This window comes from Pseudophryne corroboree, chromosome 6, assembly GCF_028390025.1.
Source record: "Pseudophryne corroboree isolate aPseCor3 chromosome 6, aPseCor3.hap2, whole genome shotgun sequence".
NCBI classification, from domain to species: domain Eukaryota; kingdom Metazoa; phylum Chordata; class Amphibia; order Anura; family Myobatrachidae; genus Pseudophryne; species Pseudophryne corroboree.
Genome location: NC_086449.1, coordinates 542,329,050 through 542,351,752, shown reverse-complemented (window position 1 = coordinate 542,351,752; position 22,703 = coordinate 542,329,050). Strand labels below are relative to the sequence as shown.

The 22,703-nt window shown below is 38.1% G+C and overlaps 1 protein-coding gene across 1 annotated transcript in view; it reads right to left on the bottom strand.

Annotated features, from left to right (window-relative positions):
• Positions 1-1,930: 1,930 nt before the first annotated feature.
• The window catches only part of KITLG (KIT ligand), a 75,343-nt gene continuing 54,570 nt past the window's right edge, over positions 1,931-22,703 (bottom strand). The window contains exons 5-10 of the mRNA XM_063927657.1: positions 22,098-22,254; positions 21,937-22,002; positions 11,854-11,969; positions 10,433-10,512; positions 9,419-9,477; positions 1,931-5,013 (exon numbers count right to left, since the gene is read on the bottom strand). Coding sequence (XP_063783727.1) covers positions 9,438-9,477; positions 10,433-10,512; positions 11,854-11,969; positions 21,937-22,002; positions 22,098-22,254 — 459 coding nt within the window. The 3' untranslated portion in view covers positions 1,931-5,013; positions 9,419-9,437. The remainder of the gene's footprint in view (positions 5,014-9,418; positions 9,478-10,432; positions 10,513-11,853; positions 11,970-21,936; positions 22,003-22,097; positions 22,255-22,703) is intronic.

Genomic DNA, 22,703 nt, shown 5'->3' with positions numbered 1-22,703 from the left:
ACTACAGTATGCTTCAGCCAAAGACTGTATCATTATATTGTCCTATTATCTACCATGGCATGATTGTGGTACAGTAATTAGATCATGGTTGGTGTAAAGGATGCTACAAATGTATACACCTTCTAAAATCACTAATACACTAAAACATGAATTTGACTACTTACCTACATTGTGTAGGAATATTTTTGTAAATGTAATTCATAAGCATTTGTTAGTATGCAATTCCTGAAACTACAGTATCATTGAACTTAATTCATAGGTGACATAAGATCTAAGACAGACCATGGTTATCCCTGATTTATCTGAAACAGAGTGGGTATACTTAAGATAGGTACATCCATTCACATAAGAGCATATGTAAACCACTTACTGTTCAAGCCTACTTGTATGGTCAGGGGCTGATCAGAAATCTAATATGGATTTGAAGATTGTCGTGTCTACTGTTTGATTATATGTTTTCTAAGAATTGATGTAAGTTGTGAGCTAGCATGCACAAAAAGCTCATGTAAAATGAATATCTTATTCTCAATTTAATAATTCCGTTATTCTGTACAGAGATTGCAGCTTCTGATTGGATCTCCTGCTCACAATCTTACCAAAGCCATTTAAAAGTGGTGAGCAGAAATTACTCCCGTGGCTATCTCTAAGTGTAGCTTTTAAACATTGCAGTATATACCCTAAACATGATGCACCTCCCTTTCAACATATGCATAATAATAAGATTTATTCACAAACCTGCACATTTAAAGTCTAACAAATTACTTTCAATACATTTTATAACTAGAATGTTTCATTTCAGGTTTTATGAAAACGGTGTGTTTTTGAGGCATTATTGCACTTTCACTAAATGTTGTGTATAAAAAAATAGGAATGTGCGGTTCGGATTTACTCGGATCTCAAAAACAGCATCTTATTGGGTATAGCTCTCACGTGTTATGGTTAGCCAATAAGATAAATCCAGATAAATCCGAGCTTGCGATAAATTTGGGGAAAAGGACAGAGTAAATCCGAACCCGCACATCACTTGAAAAAATGCTTGAAAGTATTTGAACATTCATCATGTTTTTTAAGTGGTAACCTCCACTAGAAATAAAATAAAGTAAAAATAAAAAACAAAACAAAACCCCCCCACAGAAGTGGAGTTTAACAAATAACCACAGCAAACCAGTATGTATTTTTATGTATTGCAATAAAACTGTCACTGTATATATGTGAATAGTCCTTAGCAACTTTAATTATTATGTTTTTTTGTTAAAAAGTAAACTACTAGCAAAAAACTCAAATTAAACCCATTGCTTTATAATTTGTGTTAAAGCAACTTGTTTAGGATATTACAATCCTGTTAAGTTCTGCAGGCATCTGAATCAGGGCCTTCTTAACAATATCCCTGGGCAAAGCAATGCCCCTATCCAACCATTCACAGGAATAACTTTAAAAAAAAATAGATCATAGCTTACCACTCCTGGGGTCCTGCTCTGCCTCTCCATATGCTTCCATACAGTGAATGACTGTCAGCATTCTGATTGGTGGATAGAGCCAGCCATCTACCAATCAGCAAGCTGACAGCCATTTACTATCTTGCTGCAGGCTGGAAGGCAGGTTGAGAATGCTGTTTGACCACTCTGATTGGGTGTAATTCACAATGAGACTGGCAAGGCAGAATTCTCTACCCGCATCCCAAGAAGCTCTGGAGGCACCAGTCCACCCCCTCAAAAGCTCCTAGTATTGTGAGACCCTGGGCAGATGCTCAGTGTGCCTATGTATTAAGATGGCCTTGATCAGAATATATCCTAAGAGCAAACCTGAAGACAATGGCAGGACAACACATTGCTTACATTTCCCTGTAGTTTAACAGAGTTCCAACTGTTCATAGGATTACTCTTTTGGTTCAATTATAGTAACTAGAATGCATATTGTCATTACAAAAGAGAAAGTAAAAAGTGTTTTTATTCAAAAACATGAAATAAATATCAGACAATGTTCTAGGAGATACTACTCATATTTGTTTGCATTATCAAGCCACTTCTCATTACAAATACCTGTTTTTAATTTGAATTCATATTGACCACATCATTGAACACAGTAAAGAATCTAGTTTTGAGTGTAATATTGAGCAAAAAAACTGAATTTCTACTTAATTTCAACCCTTTTTTGGTCCTAGATAAGTTTAACAGTACCATGCCACATCAGTAGGTTCATAAGGACAATGACACCTTCAAAAAGAATTAAAAGCATATCCAAATACACGCTTAGGTTAGCATGCTGGAAAACCTCTGGGTTTAACACCCAGAGCTACAGTATTCAATTTTTTCAGCATGGTAAACTCAGGGGTAGCCTGTGTTAACCCATAGATTCCATGTAAAGGGCAGAAACCTATGGTCTTTCCCGCACGTTAACCACTAGCGGATGCGTTGACCATGGGTTTTTCCTTGCAGCTCCGGAGGCTTCGAGGAAAAACCCTTGTTACGCATGGGGATGTAGGACCTAATTGAATAGGTCCATGCCTAATTGGATATGCCGTTTAGCAAACAGAGGATTAAGTATGGTGTTGTCCACTAGACTGGTCGGAGACCCTGTTGAACCCAGCAAACTCTAGATGGTAAATAAAAGTATAGGTTTCTGTTAACCCTTCGTACTTTTAAAACATAATTTTAAATGTACCACAATTTTAATGGCAAGTATATATCATAATGTAAAATAAGCTTGATATATTATTTTAGTTCACAGGAAAGTTCTATTCTAGGTAAGCAAATATAACAATGTTTTTTTTCCAAATATTAAACTAGAAAGAAAGAAAATAATTTTTTCAAGTAAGCTTCTGAGTTCCCTGTCTATAAAATGATCCTTACCTAGCTTTCTGCCATCCAGGATGATTGATAAGTTCTAATCAGACAGAGGTGCTGGCTAAACCTAGACCACTTTTTGGTATTTGTGGGTCCAAGGAAAAGATCACATTTGCGGACCCCATACTAATTCGCAAAACTTGAGTAGCAACATAAAGCGAACAGCTAAATCTTTGCAGAATTGTATAACATTTGCTAGATCTAGGGATAAAGCTAATTTTTATTCAACTCCTTCCCTTTAGTAGGGTCCTGGAACTTTCATATAGTCGGTACAGCTGTTGTTCATCTTTGGTGCTGCTCAGCTGTCTTCGTAAGCTCTAGGCTTTCTATTACAGACAATGTGTCAGCTCTCTCCCGCAGCCTAGAAGGTTATTGACAGATAGCCACTTATTTTTAAAAGGAAAAGGGAACCTTTTAAAATCAGTGGAGTCTGGGTATCCTAGTGGCAGGATCCCAATTATTATTACCACTGTTGGGAAGGGATGGGATTTAATAACATTGATTTTTAAGTGGTAGACCCCTTTATGTTTCAGCTTAGTATTGTTTTAACACTTTTTGGATTTTGCTGGGCAAATAACTTTAATGAAGGAAGCAAAAACTTTAGAATGTGATTTCTTGTTTTACTACCATACTACGGAGCTAAAAAAAAAACAACAACACTTTTAGTGCATATCCTAATCAGGTTAGATTAAATGGTGGGCTAATGTCCTGTGGAAATGAGGCAAATGCCCCTTTTTTCTATTTATTGAAATGGCCCAAACTTGATACTCATAGTGACACATATATAGAAACACTCCAGGAGATGAAAAAGATTGATATACTGTACATGACAGAAAAATACACACAGAAATGTATATATCAAAACACTTTTTAGCAATATTTTTCCTTCTACTAATATCACATTTTGAAAATATATTGACAATTCTGTTGAAAAAACATGAAATTAAAAAAGTAGGTGTACTTATAAGAAAGATTACCATCAGTTCATGTCAGTGTTAACATTCACAGGATAAAATGAGAAAAATATTATAACAGATTCCATTGAAGCACTACTAGCAAATGTTACAACTGGCATATGCTGTAAGATTAATTATTTATGTTATGACATCAGATTTGTAATAAAGTATTTAAGATCGTAAATTTCTACTATAGTAAATGGTTGCAATAAATAATTTAAATTGCATATAAATACAGACCACTTTCTTATGCCATTCAGGACAAAACTGAATGCATTTATTTTTTACACTCTCTTTTCCAGCACCAGCACTGATTTCCCATGGTAATGGTCTGGAGAAACATTCTTTCTGGCACAAACACTGTGCATTTATCCATTGAATGACTGCATTGAGCACTGCACCACAATAATTCACTGTGAAGTGAAGTTAAATAGATAATGTCATTCATATTTTTGTCATATTATATAAAATAATTCTGTGTTTAATCTTACCAGGCCCATTAAGCCACCAGAGTCACCAACTCAATGTAAGTGGTACATATTATAATACTCTATGTACAGAAATGTGTGTCCAATATAAAAAAATATATTTATTATGTGAACTTAAAAAAAAAAGTATATATGTAGATCCTGACTCTTGTGCTAACTTTGGAGCAACAAGGCTCTTGGTAACTAAAGAACTGATCCACAGATATACAATATGCTATGAAAATATCTTTGCACTACTGTCACTGGGCTTGGTTCTTGTCATGCAGTGACCGTATTCCTTAAGCCAGGATAACAGGGAGTGCTTAAGATCCCAGATTTGCATCAAACTACAGTACATTCTGGTCTGTCTCATGGATGCAGATGGTTGGAACACAATGCTGATTAACAGCTGGATCAATCCAAACAGAAAAACAAATCGTTATCCGGTGATCCCAAAATTTGTTTTGTTTTCCATCTTGGCAGGATAATACCACAGACATTTCTGTAGGCTTTTAGAGTTTGGCGTAGCTATGGTTCTCTGTTGACCCGCACTCACAGACGTTCCTCACTCTTAATGTGCATGATAACAGTCCAGTGAGGCACATATTACTGTGAGGGTAAGTCTAATCAGTGGTAATGATGGAGTTCATCTCTACATTATCACAATGGAGTCCAAACAAGTTTGTTGCATCACAAGGGTAAGAGTCTGTTTTTAACCACTCCAGAAAACAAACCTAGTGCTGTAACCTGTAGATAAAAAGAAAACATGGATGAATATTATCAATGGAAGAAAGTGTGATGCATTTGGCATGGCTATACTATTTAAAAAAAACAATCTACCTAACAACGACTGTAAAAAGACACATGGGCGCCGATTAGAAGGTTGATTTAAAATATGACATGATTAGTCTGAAAGAGAATTTTGTACATTGTTACCAAACAGCCAAAATGAAAGAATTTGACAAAGGACCACTGTAGGGCCAACACAAGACCCATTTGGAATGAGGTGGCAACACATTTGAATTGCCTTGGTTGTCAGCTATGATGATTCTATGTCCTCACTGTCCAATTTAAAATACTCCCAGTTGTTAGCAAGAAATGGCATCACTATTGAAGGTAATACTGTAGGGACTGTCAATCAGCATGATATATGAGTACACAGCCACTTACAAGATATTCAATATGAATGAAGATCTACTGTACTGTACTCGCAAACGAGCGATGTCGCTAACGATTTGTCTTGAACTCTCCGGCAAGCTCCCCGGCAGATCCTGGACAAATGCTATTGTTAGGTCAGACAAAGGACCTAACGATATATCAGGGTCATCTGCCATCCACTGCTTCCACATCACTACCGAGATTGCCAGATCTTATGTGCTGCAGGTAAGATCTGAAGAAATGACAAATGACCTGCGAGACCGCACATCGGATTGTTATTGTTCAGGAAAACTGCACGATTTTGAACAATTTATCGTTCTGATGCATCGAAAATGTGCCATCGAACATAAAAGTGTTTTAATATATGGCCACCTTATGCCTTGCTGATTAGCTGATTAACAGTTGCAACTTTGTTATGGTCAATAGGCATATAAGTGGGAAGTGACATTGTAGGGACTGAGCTGTATTGCAACTGGCAGGGTGGGCTAACTAAGACTGCTGTTTTGGGACATCACCAGATTACTGCAGTGTGTTGCACTAACTGGTGTTTTTAACTTATAGTAAATGAAATTAGTAAAACATGATCAAGAACAAAATAAATATGTTATTAAATGTTCACAGAAAAAAAAGTTTTGACATGGAGTCTTGTCCTGGTTTTGTCAAGATCTGCTTCTAAAACACAGCTTAAGATGTACAGTTTTACCTAATATCACCTCAATAGTGAGTTCTAACACAGGTGTAGCAGCCCTCAGCTTTGCTGTGATGCATGTGCGCAGGCACTAGTGCATCCTGGTGTGAATAGTCGCACACAAGATCGCACAATGCATTTCCTATGGATCAGCCACATGCCCGTGGACGTGCACACACATTGCAACAAACCAGTCGCACCTGTGAATAGTCACGGGTGTGATGAGGGCTGCTACATTTTTACTTTCATTCATGGGTGACTAAGAGATAGTAACAATAGTAACATGAAGTCATAAATTACTTGAAGTATCTTAGCCGCACACATTGCAGTTCTGCCAAACACACATATGTGATTGGCCATACTGAATGAGATCTGACCTTTCCAGCAAACAGTTCATTTCAGGCTTCACAGAGGAATGTCTGTGAGCGTGGGAGATGACAGCATACGCAGGCCAACAGCCTTGTCATTCAGCTATAGAACATGAAAAGTATATACTGTATTTGTACTGATGAACCCCTAATGTCTTTAATGTTACAGTTATAGAGAATGTACTTCCTGAAAAATCTGCTTTCAATAGCATGTGTAATACTAGCAGAAACCTCTCCTCTACAGTCATATGACATGTCTATAAAGGATGGTGCACATCAGAATAGAATTTATTCATTTAAAAGAAAATGGAAACTTATTCCATGGATCAGTCACTCAGTGGAAATTACATATACTTGTTAACTTTCTTGTGATTATTAGGTATTAAAAGTGTGTCTCCTGTTGGATACCCCAGTACATTATTTATACACGAAATGAAGAATACAGTAAACGCAGCTGTAAAGATCAGTTTGCCAGCTTAGCTATATTCTATACAGTATGTCTTTACTTTGGCTGTATTTCCTGTAGTATTCATTATAATGTCATTATTGAGTTATCTAGTGTTTCTTGTTAAGGGGGTTCTGTACAGGTGGCTAAGATATCATATCTCCATGATAGTGACTTGCGTACGACAGTATGAATACTTGTATGGTGAAATAATAAGTCAGTGAAAGAGAGCTCATTTCTTTTTCCACGTGTGCCTTTATTATCAATTCTTAAGATTTTAGAACTACATAGTGTGGTTATATTTATAGTCACAAACGACTGCTGAGTACTATCTATGGCCCTCATTCCGAGTTGATCGGTCGCAAGGCGAATTTAGCAGAGTTACACTCGCTAAGCCGCCGCCTACTGGGAGTGAATCTTAGCTTCTTAAAATTGCGACCGATGTATTCGCAATATTGCGATTACTAACTACTTAGCAGTTTCAGAGTAGCTCCAGACTTACTCTGCCTGTGCGATCATTTCAGTGCTTGTCGTTCCTGGTTGACGTCACAAACACACCCAGCGTTCGCCCAACCACTCCCACCGTTTCCCCGGCCACTCCTGCGTTTTTTCCGGAAACGGTAGCGTTTTCAGCCACACGCCCCTGAAACGCCGTGTTTCCGCCCAGTAACACCCATTTCCTGTCAATCACATTACGATCGCCGGAGCGAAGAAAAAGCCGTGAGTAAAATTACTTTCTTCATAGTAAAGTTACTTGGCGCAGTCGCAGTGCGAACATTGCGCATGCGTACTAAGCGGATTTTCACTGCGATGCGATGAAAAATACCGAGCGAACAACTCGGAATGAGGGCCTATGTGTAATTAAAGTTCAATTTCTACAGAGTGCTGCTTGTAATAGTGTATGCCAGCTACATATACTACTGTATATACTTCTAGGTCCTCAGATCTTATTACCAACTCTGGTGTTAAGCGCTATCTTAAGTCAATGAATACAGGTTACAAAATGTAATGGCTGAACAGCAGCACTGTATTGTTTTGTGATCACAGATCCTCTTGACAAGTATTGCTATCATTTAAAGTCAACAGTATTGTATACAGTCTATAGCGGGTTCATCTAAGAATTTCCTCTACTGTAGCTTGATATTTATGTACTTTGATAGTTAGGTCCGACAACGAGCAAGAATGAGTCCACTACACACTGCTGCTTGATTTGTTCTGCACTTGATCTTTCTTAGGAACACTGGCCAATTTCTGCTATAATTCCAGTATACTACTGTCCCTTCTATTAATGATATTGCTGTAGTCTTATATTACCTTCAATAAATCTCTTAATTTAGTACAGGAAATTTAAGAACCACTTGAACTGAATACGGTCTGCCGTAATGCTATTTATTACATGGCCGAGAAGCTGCTAATGTTTTGACACAGCCCTCCAACTATTATCACATGTAAACTGCAGATTCTAATACTGCTGTAGCCGATGCCTCTCTTACACAACATTCAATCACCGATTGTGTCTTTACGCACACAAAAAACTAAGCAGCTCAGATAGTAAAAAGCTCAGGTCATAATAGATTTGGCTACAAACACCCCAGTTCCCGGCACGCGTTTCACTGTGCTTTTAGAGTTTTCAAAGGGTCTTTAATTATCTTTACATTGCACTTCTTCTTTACTCATAGTAAGGGTTTTTTATATTTTCCTGCATCAATACAAATAGTTACGGTATCAGGGGATCCAAAGTAGATAAAATGTAATTGTATACTGAACACTAGACTTTGACGATACCAGATATCTCAAACAAAATGCCTGACCGTGATCGTATTGATTATTGATAATGAAATAGAAAACTAGCAAGTGGTTGCTGCCTTTTCATGTAGCCAGCGTATACAGGTTGAGTATCCCATATCCAAATATTCCTAAATACGGAATATTCCGAAATATGGACTTTTTTGAATGAGAGTGAGATAGTGTAACCATTGTTTTTTGATGGCTCAATGTACACAAACTTTGTTTAATACACAAAGTTATTAAAAATATTGTATTAAATGACCTTCAGGCTGTGTGTATAAGGTGTTAAATGAATTGTGTGAATGTAGACACACTTTGTTTAATGCACAAAGTTATAAAAAATATTGGCTAAAATTACCTTCAGGCTGTGTGTATAAGGTGTATATGTAACATAAATGCATTCTGTGCTTAGATTTAGGTCCCATCACCATGATATCTCATTATGGTATGCAATTATTCCAAAATACGGAAAAATCCCATATCCAAAATACCTCTGGTCCCAGGCATTTTGGATAAGGGAGACTCAACCTGTATGTATAAGATGTCGCAAATGGTTTTATCCTGCCTTTATTGAATCAAAGAATGAAATGCTAGTAGACTGTTTCTATATCCTCTGGATATGATGCCTAATTAGGCATTAATTCATTTGTAAAACATCATATGTCCACAATCAACAAAATATGCAACAATAGATTCATAACTTACCAGATATTGCTGAGAACCTCTATATTACAGAGACATTTGTTGCTGTCTGTTGTAGCATGCTAAAAAAAAAACAAATATCAGAACATTTAATTATGCTAATAGTTTAGTAAATCTGACTGCAACAGTTTTATAAGCATCTGTTGTATTCACTGCACAAATTCACAACAATTACAAATTCTGTTTATTTGCTAGATTACTGTAAATATGTTTTGGAAAACATGTAAAAGGGTAAGGTTTATTACAGAATATGAACAATTGTTTAATTAAAAAAAAAAGCACAAAGCACACGAATCATAAAATGAATGGACATGCAAGTGTTTTTATTGTCTGAGACCAGTCTTGCTGTGATCATCTGGCTATGGCACAGTGACATTAGGAATGATGTGAGCGGCACATTCTGGTGTACTGTCACTACTCAGACAAGCGCCAGTGCTTGCCAGTTGTCCTTCTGCAAGGTTCTTCATTTGCATGTTTGCTTAGTTCATATGGTCACTATGATAAAATACTACTGTATGTCATGCAGTTACCTATTATGGTGCATTAGACATAGGCTTGTCCAATAAAATTTATGGGACAAAAAAAATGGTGAGGTAATTTCATACATAGCTCTGCAGACAAACTGAAGACAGGGATCCATTATCCATACAGAGCTTTTACTCATTCTAATTTGCCAATCCCAACTAGTGACCAGTGGCGTATGTATAATGGGTGCAGGGTGTGTGGTGCACACAGGCCCCTAGGTCTAATGGTGCCCACACCACACATTATGCACCCATTTTTTAATACTAAGCCCTCCTGAGTCCTATGCTGCAGAAATCAGCAGTAGCCGGCTAGAGAGGAGGAGACGGAGAAGAAGACTACACACGGGCCCACTCCTCATCAAACATGCCCCTGCTAGTGACAGTAGTCTCTTTCTGTTATCACACCCTGGTTGTATGCATGCCACCTTAGCCCAAAATAGATGGATACAGAGGAAGTAAATCTAACATAGTGACTAAAGAGCAAACCACATACTTATTTAATTCATTAGCCTCTGTTTGATCAATGTGGATTTCAGGAACTTCATTCTCTGCTTGACCTCTTTGGTGCTTTACCTGAATAAATAAGATGCATATAAACAGTAAGAAATATATACACTGCAGTCTCATTCACACATTGGGAAAATGGATAAACAGCATGGACTGTACCGCACACTTTAGATGCATTGTACACATGCATTTAGAGACATGTTGTGCTTTTACTTACACAATGTCACTGTATAAGGTATGAGAAATAGGTCATGCCACACTCTATGGGTTAAATTTATTAAGATGTGTGTTCTATTTAAGATGGGATGTTGCCCATAGCAACCAGATTCCAGGTATTATCTTCTAGAAGTGCTAAATAAATGAGAAGTAGACTCTGATTGGTGGCTTTGGGCAACATCCCATCTTAAATAGAACTCCCATCTTAGTAGATTTACCCCTAACATTCTAAACGTGGCATTACAATTTTAGAATGCATTAGTGGGAACGAGCGCTTAAGCAACCATTCATTCAGTTTTTGATAGGGTTTTCGGCAATGATTAGCAGCTAATTTATATATTGAGACTAAATGGTTGTAAACAACTACAACAGGCAATAATGGCTAAATATACAGGAACACTACAGTAGATTAACACTCAAAGTTTGTTAGTCACATATATTTAAACACTAATTTACAATAACAAATATATTGCAAAAGGATGCAATAATCATATTGAAGAGAAAAGTGATTGACAGCAAACTCTTTTGTAACTATATTAAATGTTCTCATCACTAAAAAGTCAATGCTGGTCATACAGCTACATTTCTGTTCTGCATAGAGAGGAACACTTGTATTATGTCTAGTAAATGTGAAAGGAAAATTAATTGGAAATCTCCATTTAATATAGTCTTTGCCACACAACTACATGTACAGTATGCATCGCCTTATTTCAGGAGGATAACAAATACAGTATATATGCCAAAAAATGAATTGTCTTTGAAAAAATAGACTATATAAATATATATCAAAATTATTGTTATTATTATAGACAATAACAACTATACTAGAGAAATCATATATAGTATCTAATTACATCCTCTCTGAACAGTATACATAGCATCACAAATTTTGTCTTTCTTTACTCACACCCTCCTGACACTTGGCCAATATTGCGGGGTGCCATCATACAACCCATTAAGAACCTAGCAATCTGGTGGACCATTATGCAATAGATAGCATCTATCCTTGTGTATCTATGCCTATTTCCCTATAGATTGTAAACTTGCGAGCAGGGCCTTCCTACCTCTATGTCTGTCTGTTTTTACCCAGTTTTGTTCTATTACTGTTGTTCTAATTGTAAATCACAATGGAATATGCTGTGCTATATAATAAACTGTTAATACATAAATAAATAGTATATTATAAATTACCTTCCAGCACATAACACCAAATAAAAATCCAATGACTAGACATGCCAATGTTATTGAGGCTATGCTTGGCCATGGTAATGATGGACTGTTGCTAAATGGAGCTTGTTCTAGGGGCCCTGTAAAGAAAACATAAATGGGTATAACAGTAAGTAACCATATAATATAGCAATATAATACAACAATAAAACTGACTGGAAGATTGACACAAAGAGTACAGACCAAGAACTAGAATCAAAGGCTACATTGTCGACAGTTATGTTCAGTAGACTGATCACAGCTAATATGTGCTTCATTGTTGCCTGCACCATGCTATTTATATGTATCTAGCTCAGTAATATTAGGGATTTGCAGGGCCATAACTAGGTGTGGAGCTTCCACCTCGATTGGCCATTGCTAGCTGCAGCGATGCCCGATATAACAGTAGCATTGTGCAGGCTTCTCTGCCGGACACTCAGCTGCTGATGTACATTATAGCCGGCAGCGCTGCTCGTTCTCCCTGCGTGCTCTGGCCCGCTCCTACCCTCTCATGCACGGAGCTCCCAGCAGGGGGCCGCGCAGGGGATGCTGGGAGCTGGGAGGACACAGTGGCGGGCAGCTCTAGCAGCAGCAGCTCTGATTCTATAGTGTACCCCACAGCTACATCTGTCACCAGAACAGGGACATCCCCCCGCCGCCATGGCTGCCTGCACTCCTGCCATCATCACATAGGTACCGCTGTGTGTGTCTCTCCTACCTCTCTCTCTCCTCTCTCCCCCTCCCACCCCTCACTCTCTGTCTCCTTTCCACCACTCTCTGTCTCTCTTCCTGCCACCTTTCTTTCTCTCTCCCTCCCAACCCTATCTCCCTCTCCCTCCCTCCCTCTCTCTCTCGTGACTCTACCTGGTGTAATGTGTAAAAGGGGACTCTACCTGGTGTAATGTGTAAAAGGGGACTCTACCTGGTGTAATGTGTAAAAGAAGGCTCTACCTGGAGTAATGTGTGATAGGGGCTCTACCTGGAGTAATGTGTAAAAGGGTCTCTACCAGTGTAATGTGTGTAAGTTGCGCTACTGTGCGGCATAATTTGAATAATGGAGACTACTGTGCAGCATAATATGAATTGGTAGTATTTTGTGGCCATTTTTTCCCCATGAAGCCTCGCCCCTATATTTTTGCTGCACCCCTATGGCGCGCACTGGCCCTATTTTAAATATGGGGGAGGGGGGGCGATGCTGTTTCTTGCACACAGCGCTAAAATGTCTAGTTACGGCACTGGGTATTTGCAATTTTCTTTCCAGGTTAGACACAAAACAGTATACTGTAATTTAGGGAGTTATCTATCAAGCCATGTGCAGAGATAAAATGGAGAAAGATTAACCACCAACCAATCACTGTCATTTTTCCAACATAGCCTGTAAAATAAGAGTTAAAAACTGATTGGTTAGTGCTTTATCTTTCACCACTTTATCTCTCTCCATGCTTTAATACATACTCCTTTTAGTCAGATTATGTGGAAATAAAAAGATCAATTTTAAGACATCTTTCTTACATAACAATTATGTTTGAAGTAAAATAAAATAACTCAATGCCTATTAAGTACAACTGACATCTATTCATGATTAATTTATATATTGCCAAATAATCTGTTTACAGAATGTATTCATCCCTTCATAGCTGTGCCCAGGCTTCTCTGCAGTAATCAGCCAAAGTATGTCATGATATAATATCAAAATGCTACAAATTCTAGAAATTGTGTAATTCAGTGATCTTGGTAACTGAAAAAATAAACACGTACCAGGCAGCTAAGAATATTTTGTATATCCTGAATTACGCAGAAAATGAAGTTAAAGTTTAGCGTTGAGGACTTTATTATATCTTTCATATTGAAGATGATACATAATTGAATATACAGTATTGGATGTATACGGTAGATTTTGTCTCCTGTAATGGGTCACTTTGCACGTTTCTGCTTGCCACCTCAGGAGGCTGTGAGCAGAAATTATGTTAGTGCGCCCATCTACAGAAATAATTGAATAGCTACCGGCAGGCGTGCACAGGTGCAGGGTAGCGTGATAACAATTGAATCGCCCCCACTTGAAGATTATCATGTACTGTATGTTTTGGAATGTTATTAATAGCTGCTACAAAAGCCAAGATGTATTTTAGAATCAGAAGTCCTTTAAAGGCAATGAAAGCTCCAATCCATTTCACATCTATCCACCATTCCTTCATCCTTGGGAACTAATTCCAAATGATATTCTTTATATTAAAATTAGTGTTTAGCTATACTGTAGTTTTCCTTTTAAGTACTTATCCTGCATGGAATAGCCCAGTATCTGAACTGGGTGTGTAATAATAACTGTAAAAGTGTGCTCATAAAATCATATAATATGTGCATAAGCAATCATGAAAGCACATGTGGTATAATCACAGTGAGCCAGTCAGAAATGGCTACCTGGTGGTAGCGGCAGCAGTGTTTTTGTACCACCCTCAGGAATCTGCAATTGATATGGCTTAAACAGGAGTATGTGAACCCCTGGGTGGGTCTACATCAGTTCATAATATCATGAACATGCCATTACTGTGCTCAGACTACATTAATCTACCTTCTCCCTCCTTCATGTTCCAGGTGATGCCATTGACAGAGTTTAAGCAAATCTGTATACATGTACAGGTGTGTGGTCTGTTTCCGGGCAAGCTCAGAATCAATATATATCTTTTATACTGCGCAAAACAGACTACGTCCAACTCAGCATCAGCCTCATGATATGTAAGTGATTCTCAACAGAGAATTCCTTTCACATATACACATATACAAGCATTACAGTCTGCGGAAGCAGCCATTTTACTGGCTCTCCCAAGGTAAAAGAAATACACAATAGAATAGCCAATGGTTAAACTTGCATAAAATAGTCCATTATTATAGCTTTTAGTACTTGCCTCCCACCTGTTATTTTAGTCACTAGTTATTAAACTATAGCTTTATATCTTTTGTCTGTGAGACATTGTTCAACTAAAAATATGTCAAAAAAAAAAAGAAAGGAGTATATTTATAGAACACACACGTTCCATTCAATGTCACTGAGAGCACCAGGACCAAATGAAATACCAAACATAGCACGAAAACTGTAGCTACGTTTATGACATTCCAGGCCTTGCTTTACAACTGATTCACTGTAAATATTTGACAAATACGATTAGTAGGTATGAAAGATGTCAGTAGTGATCTAGAGTTAAAAAGAAGGAACTAGAGAAAAAAAACATACAAACTTTAAAGTATTTGAAGTACTCCAAATGTCTCTCTATTTAGAATATGGAAGGTAAAGAGTATAGTGCAGGAATATGCAACAATGTAAATATTTGGAGAAGGTTAATCTGATATAGAACACTGCTTATTGAACTGTATAACATTAGTATACTTTATATAAATATCAATAAATCCAAGTGTTTCACAGTCACATTTAAATATGTTCTGCACAGCAGGTACTTTGTGAAAAGGTTGTTGTTGGCATCAAACTGAATCAATTTGTAAATATTTTGCTATTCAACTTCTTGGGAGATGTAGTTCTGAATGTTTTTGGAATATCTTTAATAGTGTGAACTCTGAAGCACAGATTAGAGATTACTGCACAGTTATTCACTAGCTAAAAATCTATACAGAGACATAAAGGGTAAATGTCCATCACAATATCATAGCAGCTTTAATATTTTTGCACCAGAGAATGTATGTCTAATAAATGCATTATCAATCTTCGCATAGACTATGGGTACCAAATTCAGGGGCAGATGTATTAAGCCTGGAGAAGTGATAAAGCAGTGATAAGTGGAAGGTGGTAACGCACCAGCCAATTAGCTCCTGCCATTTTTGAAACCTGTAATGATTGGCTGGTGCGTTATCACCTTGCACTTATCACTTCTTTATCACTTCTCCAGGCTTAATACATCTGCCCCTCAGTCCTCAAGGCATCCTTATAGTCCATGTTTTAATGATATTCATGCTTCAACACATGCGACTTAGGGGGACATTCACTAAGCAGTGATAAGAGTGTAGAAGTGAGCCAGTGGAGAAGTTGCCCCATCAACCAATCAGCAGCTCTGTATAATTTTATAGTATGCAAATTATAGATGTTACTTCAGTGCTGATTGGTTGCCATGGGCAACTTCTCCACTGGCTCACTTCTCCGCTCTTATCACTGCTTAGTAAATGTCCCCCTTAATTGGTATCTCAGTCGTTTGATTATACTATCTGTGCAAAAGCATAGATAGTCTTAAACCCTTCTTAATACTATATAATCTTATCTAATAAATAAAGACATAGACAAGGCATGGCTTTAAAAGTAAAAGTTACATTTCTTTTGAAAGGTCGAATTCATAATTACATTATTCTGATTGAATATACAGTATTTAAACTAAATGTAAAAGTAGTATGATGGTGGAAAAAGAAAGGATGACAGCAAAATACTCATACATATTAAACACACCCGGATGGGCTGGTGTCATTTCCCAGGAAGGACATTACATTTTCCATCACAGCATATAAAAGAAAGTGCGCCCACTAAAACCTAAGCAAAGGTTAACAATGCAACCATTCTACTACCACCGAACAAGCAAACAACAGATATAAATACAAAAGTGTAGGAAGTGTGGTATTTCCAGAGGAAAAGGTGGAGAATACTTATTGACAAAGCTTAACTATCATTTAAAACACACCCCTTCAGATCCGTTAATCGGAAGACATCAATGTCGGGTCAGAATTTGGAAATCAAGATTATCCAACGTGTAGGATTTCTCTAATCTCCCAACCCCGGCAGAAAGGGGAATTGCCCAAGCTACAGGCTAGAAGTATGGTCCCCTTTAGTTCTTTCCTGGTGAAGGAATATGGTGGTTCGATTTTTCAAGTGCTATAACTCTCAGTACTGTTACTGGGTTACATGTTTCAGTATAATATATGACCAGGCTAAACAGATGGTGTGGCTACCATTAGACACTAATAAAGAATGATATAAGTTTATATTGTTCCTGGATGTCCGCTCAAGAATAAGAATTCAGCGTTGCTCTGCTAGATGTATTTCCCTGAACTGCAGGTTTCCCTGGAAAACAGCCCCCAAATAAAGTGAAAGAAGGTACTGTAAATACAAATAATTTATTTTAATGCCTACTTCCAATATACTGTACTTGTGCGGACTATTTAAGGTGAATGAATTAATCCTTAGATAACCTCCGAAGACAGCATAAAAACAAGAGACAAAGTACCAGGAGAAATGTATCTCTTCAGCTATCATGGAATGCTTTATAGCTAGATAAATATGCAAGATACTTGTGTTCCTTGGCACACTGCAGGCTCACATTTGTGCTGCAATGATAGCAGGAAGTGGATTTAGGACATGACAATATTGCTACTGATCTTATTCCACAAAAGGAGAATTAGTGAAAGTGGTGAAATATTCCTTATGTATACTGTGGTAATTAACTAATTTACTGCAAGGGATTCTTGGAAACATAAAAAAAATCAGTAACTTCATTCATGCTATGGGAAGGTGGTATTAATCCACAAGCACTAATATTTTTGGGGATGTCTGACTACACTGGTGATGTCACCATTATAGAGGGAGAGATTCATGAGAGCAATGAGATCACTTATGAGCAACTTCTCGTATTTACATTTCTATTTTATGTGGAAAACATAAAAACTAGCTAACAGAAGGCAGTAAACAGTCCTAATTTAATATCTATGTGATGCACTGATATATATTTTTTCTTATAACACAAAACAGTTTGTTAAAATAAGACTTAATTAAATCAAAGTGGGTCGGTGATTGTGCCATCTTATTTGTAATGCAGTACTTTGCAAATGTAATCAGTAAAAACAGAGGTTGCAAAATACAACTAATAGTACTGCAGCTACTGCTGAAAAGTTATAAAATGATTGTTGTCATGGGTAATGAAATGCTTGTAGGTAATACAAGTAGCATTATAGTTTCATTATATAAACTTATAGTCATCAATTCATTTTTATATTGCCAGATATTCAAATGTAAGAAGTTAAATATAGAAATGAACTTTCTTTTATATGGGTGACACCAGTGTGACAGAAGTCTGAGATCACTACTGTGTGTTATTGGGGATCCTGCTTCTTACTATATGAAACTCTTAAGTCGATGGTTCTCTACAAAGCACTCATCTCATTTGCCACACATCTCCTCTTTCATACATGGGGGGAGAAGCGGTATCAGCACACATAAGGGCCCTCATTCCGAGTTGATCGCTCGCTAGCTGCTTTTAGCAGCATTGCACACGCTAGGCCGCCACCCTCTGGGAGTGTATCTTAGCTTAGCAGAATAGCGAACGAAAGATTAGCAGAATTGCAATTAAATAATTCTTAGCAGTTTCTGAGTAGCTCGAGACTTACTCCCACACTGCGATCAGCTCAGCCCGTTTAGTTTCTGGTTTGACGTCACAAACACGCCCTGCGTTCGGCCAGCCACTCCCCCGTTTCTCCAGACACTCCCGCGTTTTATCCTGGCACGCCTGCGTTTTTCCGCACACTCCCAGAAAACGGTCAATTTATGGCCAGAAACAACCACTTCCTGTCAATCACACTCCGATCACTTCAACGATGAAAATTCTTCGTTTGGACGTGAGTAAATCTACTAAGTTTTGTGCTAAAATACTTAGCGCATGTGCGCTGCGTACCATGCGCATGCGCATTTTTGCCTTAATCGCTCTGTTGCGAAAATCGTCAACGAGCAAACAACTCGGAATGACCCCAAATGTGCGCTGATATTACTTCTCCCCATAATGCTGCATAACAGATCTAACCCAGTCACTATTATGTCCCATTAAAGGGTCCCAAATTAATATTATGCCACACTATAGTGCCTCCACTTCATATTGTGACACCTTTCAGTCACCCAGGCTAGTTCATATTACATAATCCCTAAGTACCACACAATGTTGAAAAATGTATACAACACATGTACCTTTGACAGGGAAGGTGGCCCCCATCAGCTCTGGGCCCCACAGCAACTGCACTACCTGAACCTATGCCCTTGTATGTAACTACATACTGCCCAAGCATTCTGACTGGCAGGACAGTCACAATGTCAGAAGACTAATTGTAGAGAAGAAAATCTAAAAATCCACATGCTCTTTGTAATGTCATTATGTAAAGAACTCCCCCCCCCCCCCCCCCCCCAGATGCAGTGACCACACACCCGGTGTGCATGCTGCTTATGATGGCGCACCCACAGGTATTTATACAATGAGAGTGTAACCAGGGACATAACTAAGGGTGTGCGAGTGGTGTCACCACACAGACCGCAGAGCCATGTGGATGGCACCACTGCTCACACCCAGTCCCATTGTCTGGCTAGTAGGGTGCCTGGAACAGCACCCTGAAGCCAGAATCGCTACTGCAGACAATCCACACATGCACACTGCGGCTCTTCAGAACCCCAGAGCATCCTGAGGATGCTCTGGGCAGTGCTGTTATTCCTGCTGCATCCAGACATCATGACGTTATATGAATAGTGGGCGTGGCTGGCACATGGCAGTGCTGTTATTCCCGCCCCATTCAGACATCACAACATTATGTGAATAGTGGGCGTGGCTAGCACATGAAAGTGCTGTTATTCCCGCCCCATCCAGACATCACAACATTATGTGAATAGTGGGCGTGGCTGGCACATGGCAGTGCTGTTATTCCCGCCCCATTCAGACATCACAACATTAGGTGAATAGTGGGCGTGGCTAGCACATGAAAGTGCTGTTATTCCCGCCCCATCCAGACATCACAACATTATGTGAATAGTGGGCGTGGCTGGCGCATGGCAGTGCTGTTATTCCCGCCCCATTCAGACATCACAACATTATGTGAATAGTGGGCGTGGCTGACACATGAAAGTGCTGTTATTCCCGCCCCATCCAGACATCATGACTTTATGCAATTAGTGGACGTGGCCGGCACATGGCACAGTAAAGCCCTGTTACGTCACTGAGTACAACTGCGCTTTCCCCCGTCTCCAGTGCCCATAACTAGTGTTACAGTACAACACTTTTACTTAGCTCATAAAGGAAACACATTCCTAGATCACTTCTCATTGTGGAAATCTTTATTTTCAGCTACAGTATGTAATTTTTCATTAGCAAACGCTCCTGGCAATGTCACACCTTAGCTGTGAAAAAAATGTCTAAATCATAAATTTTACTTTGATGTATATGGCTACAACCTGATAGAAATCAATCTTATAATGCAAGCTGTCAAATCTGTCCCAAGGCAAATTAATTTAGCTTTGAAAGCTTGCATCTTTCTGTATGTGTAAAATGTAAAATAGAATCAACATATACAGTATAATGAGAGTAAGGGTCATTATAACAAGATCTACAGTTGGACGCTTTTCTAATACACAGAAAAGACCAAAGTTACTTTTACTATTCTTACCGTATATTCCAGATAAATGTATGTCAGTCTTTAAAATGTATAAACAGTATAAAATATAGATGACCACATTATAACTATTCAGTACACTATTTTGCCTATCTCTTATGAAAAGGAGTATTTCTGAACACATAGGCAATTAGAAAGGAATAAGCAGTAGTGTAGCACATACAGTACTGTGGCTTGTGTCCCATGAGACAAGGTAGAACATTTGTCACATCTGTGCTATAGGTTTCACTTTGCAGAGGACATTGTTAAAGTAGGTCACTTATTTTACACGAAAGCTATGGGGATGAATAGCTTTACAAATACAGAATAGAAAAGACAGTATAATGTAACTTCCACAATACTCCATATCATATTCCATTGTATAATTTACCTGCTGTAAATTATACTACATAAAAATATTCTAAATATAAGCAAATTATTATTATTATTATTATTATTAGCATTTATCTGCATGCTTCCAGCTTATTTTGGAGTGCTTTAAAATTCTGAGCAAGCACAGTAATAAAACAAAATTGGGGCCTAACAAACAAAGATCCTTGGCCTCTTCCCTACCCCCAACGGCAGCAACATGCCTCTGTTTATAGATAAAAATTAATTGGTTTGTTTGTCCAGTTATGCATTGGGGCACTCCTGCATCGATTGAGGTGGTCCAGTTGGATCCTGGCCAGGTTTTAGGGGGTCCCAGTTGGATCTCCCGTTGGTGTACGCTGGGCAGAAATTTGACCCTGGGAGCCTGTTCTGAGCTTTTCCAGATGGAAATGAATGAAAACTTTACAGAGCGGTAACACTGAATCGCAGAAGACATACTAGGGGGTTGAAGTCCTGGTCAGACCTCCCGTTGGTGCACGCTGGGCAGAACATTGACTGTGGGAGCCTGTTCTGGGCCTTCCACTGGATCAATTTGGATGAAAATTTCACAGAGTGGTAATGTTGGATCCCAGAAGACATACTAAAGGGTTGAAATCCTGGTCTGACGCCAGAGAGAACTTTGACACATGGAAACTGATCTACGCCTTCTAAAGGGTGGATTTAGATAAAAACTTTAATGAACTGTAATAACCATAATTCAATAACCTGAAGTAACGGACTCAAATAACCATACAGTAAATCAATGAACTAAAATAACTGACAGAAATGGAGGTGGGAAGACAAGAAATATTGTGTACCCAAAAGCCTTGGAATAGCAACATTGATAACAGAAGGAAAACTTTACACCCATCTCACAATGTAAAAATTATTATTAAACTGAACAAAAAGGATAGCTGGGGATTAGAGCTAATGATGTCAACACCACCCTTCCCCCCCCCCCATCCCCCCCAAAAAAAATAAAAGACACTGGGCAGCTACCTCGTGAGTATAACCTGCTAATTATTTTTTAAATGTTGACAGATACATCCAACTCATTGATAACTTGAAGATTTAAATCCGGACACCGCCGGGTACTTCAGCTACTGTGTGTGTATGTATACAGTCATTGCAGTCCAGGTTATGAGGTGACTTAATTACTGTATTACCTCAGTCAATTTGATTTAACCATCTCCTTAAAACCTGGACGGTAATAGCTGATTTGGGATAGTGTATTAGTGACAATTGCTATACAACCATTGAAAAGTCAAACATTCACAGGAAAAAAATACCCCACAAAATAGATTTACTTACCAATTTTGCTGCTATTTTTTAATTTACTTGATGCATACTGTGTGTTTCCCTTTGTGACATTATCCCCTAGAACAGACAAATAGTACACGTATATTTTCAATCCATGTTACCATGTTGTACAAGAGATACAATTACCAAAGCCATCTAAAACAATTGCTTACCTTCTTCAGGACCATCTGTAGGTACCATACATGTATCAATATAGTGTGTGTTGTTTATATCCTTGAAAAGGTTAATAGTGTTGTTTACATATTTAAAAAATTCACTGGGATTCACATGCCCCTCTGGAATTGTCTCTAAGTATTCTTCTACAAATTCCTGTTAAAGAAAAACAAAAGAATATATAAGAATAGTCACAAAACAGGTCACCATTAAGAAATAAGCATAACCCATAAACTGCTAATGAGGAATTTGATAAATCATTGTTATATTATTTATCTATGTACGCATTATCTTAATCAGTTCTCTTGGTTTTTTTTTTAAATAAATCTAGTTTAAAGACTGCTTTGATAAAATTAAAAATACAATCAATAATGCATAAAAAGTCACTGGGGGCTGTGTTTTTGCTACTGCGTTCAGTATTTTCACCTATATGCACACGCATGAAAGAATGTGCTGCTTATTCCAGTAATTATAACTCAGCCTGAAGCTACATTCTGTTATCTGTGGGGGGGCCTGTGTTATATTTTTAAGTAAGTCTATTTCTGCAATGTAGTTCATCCATTTCTGGTGAATTGCAGTTGAACCTGAGCTTATACATTGTCTTA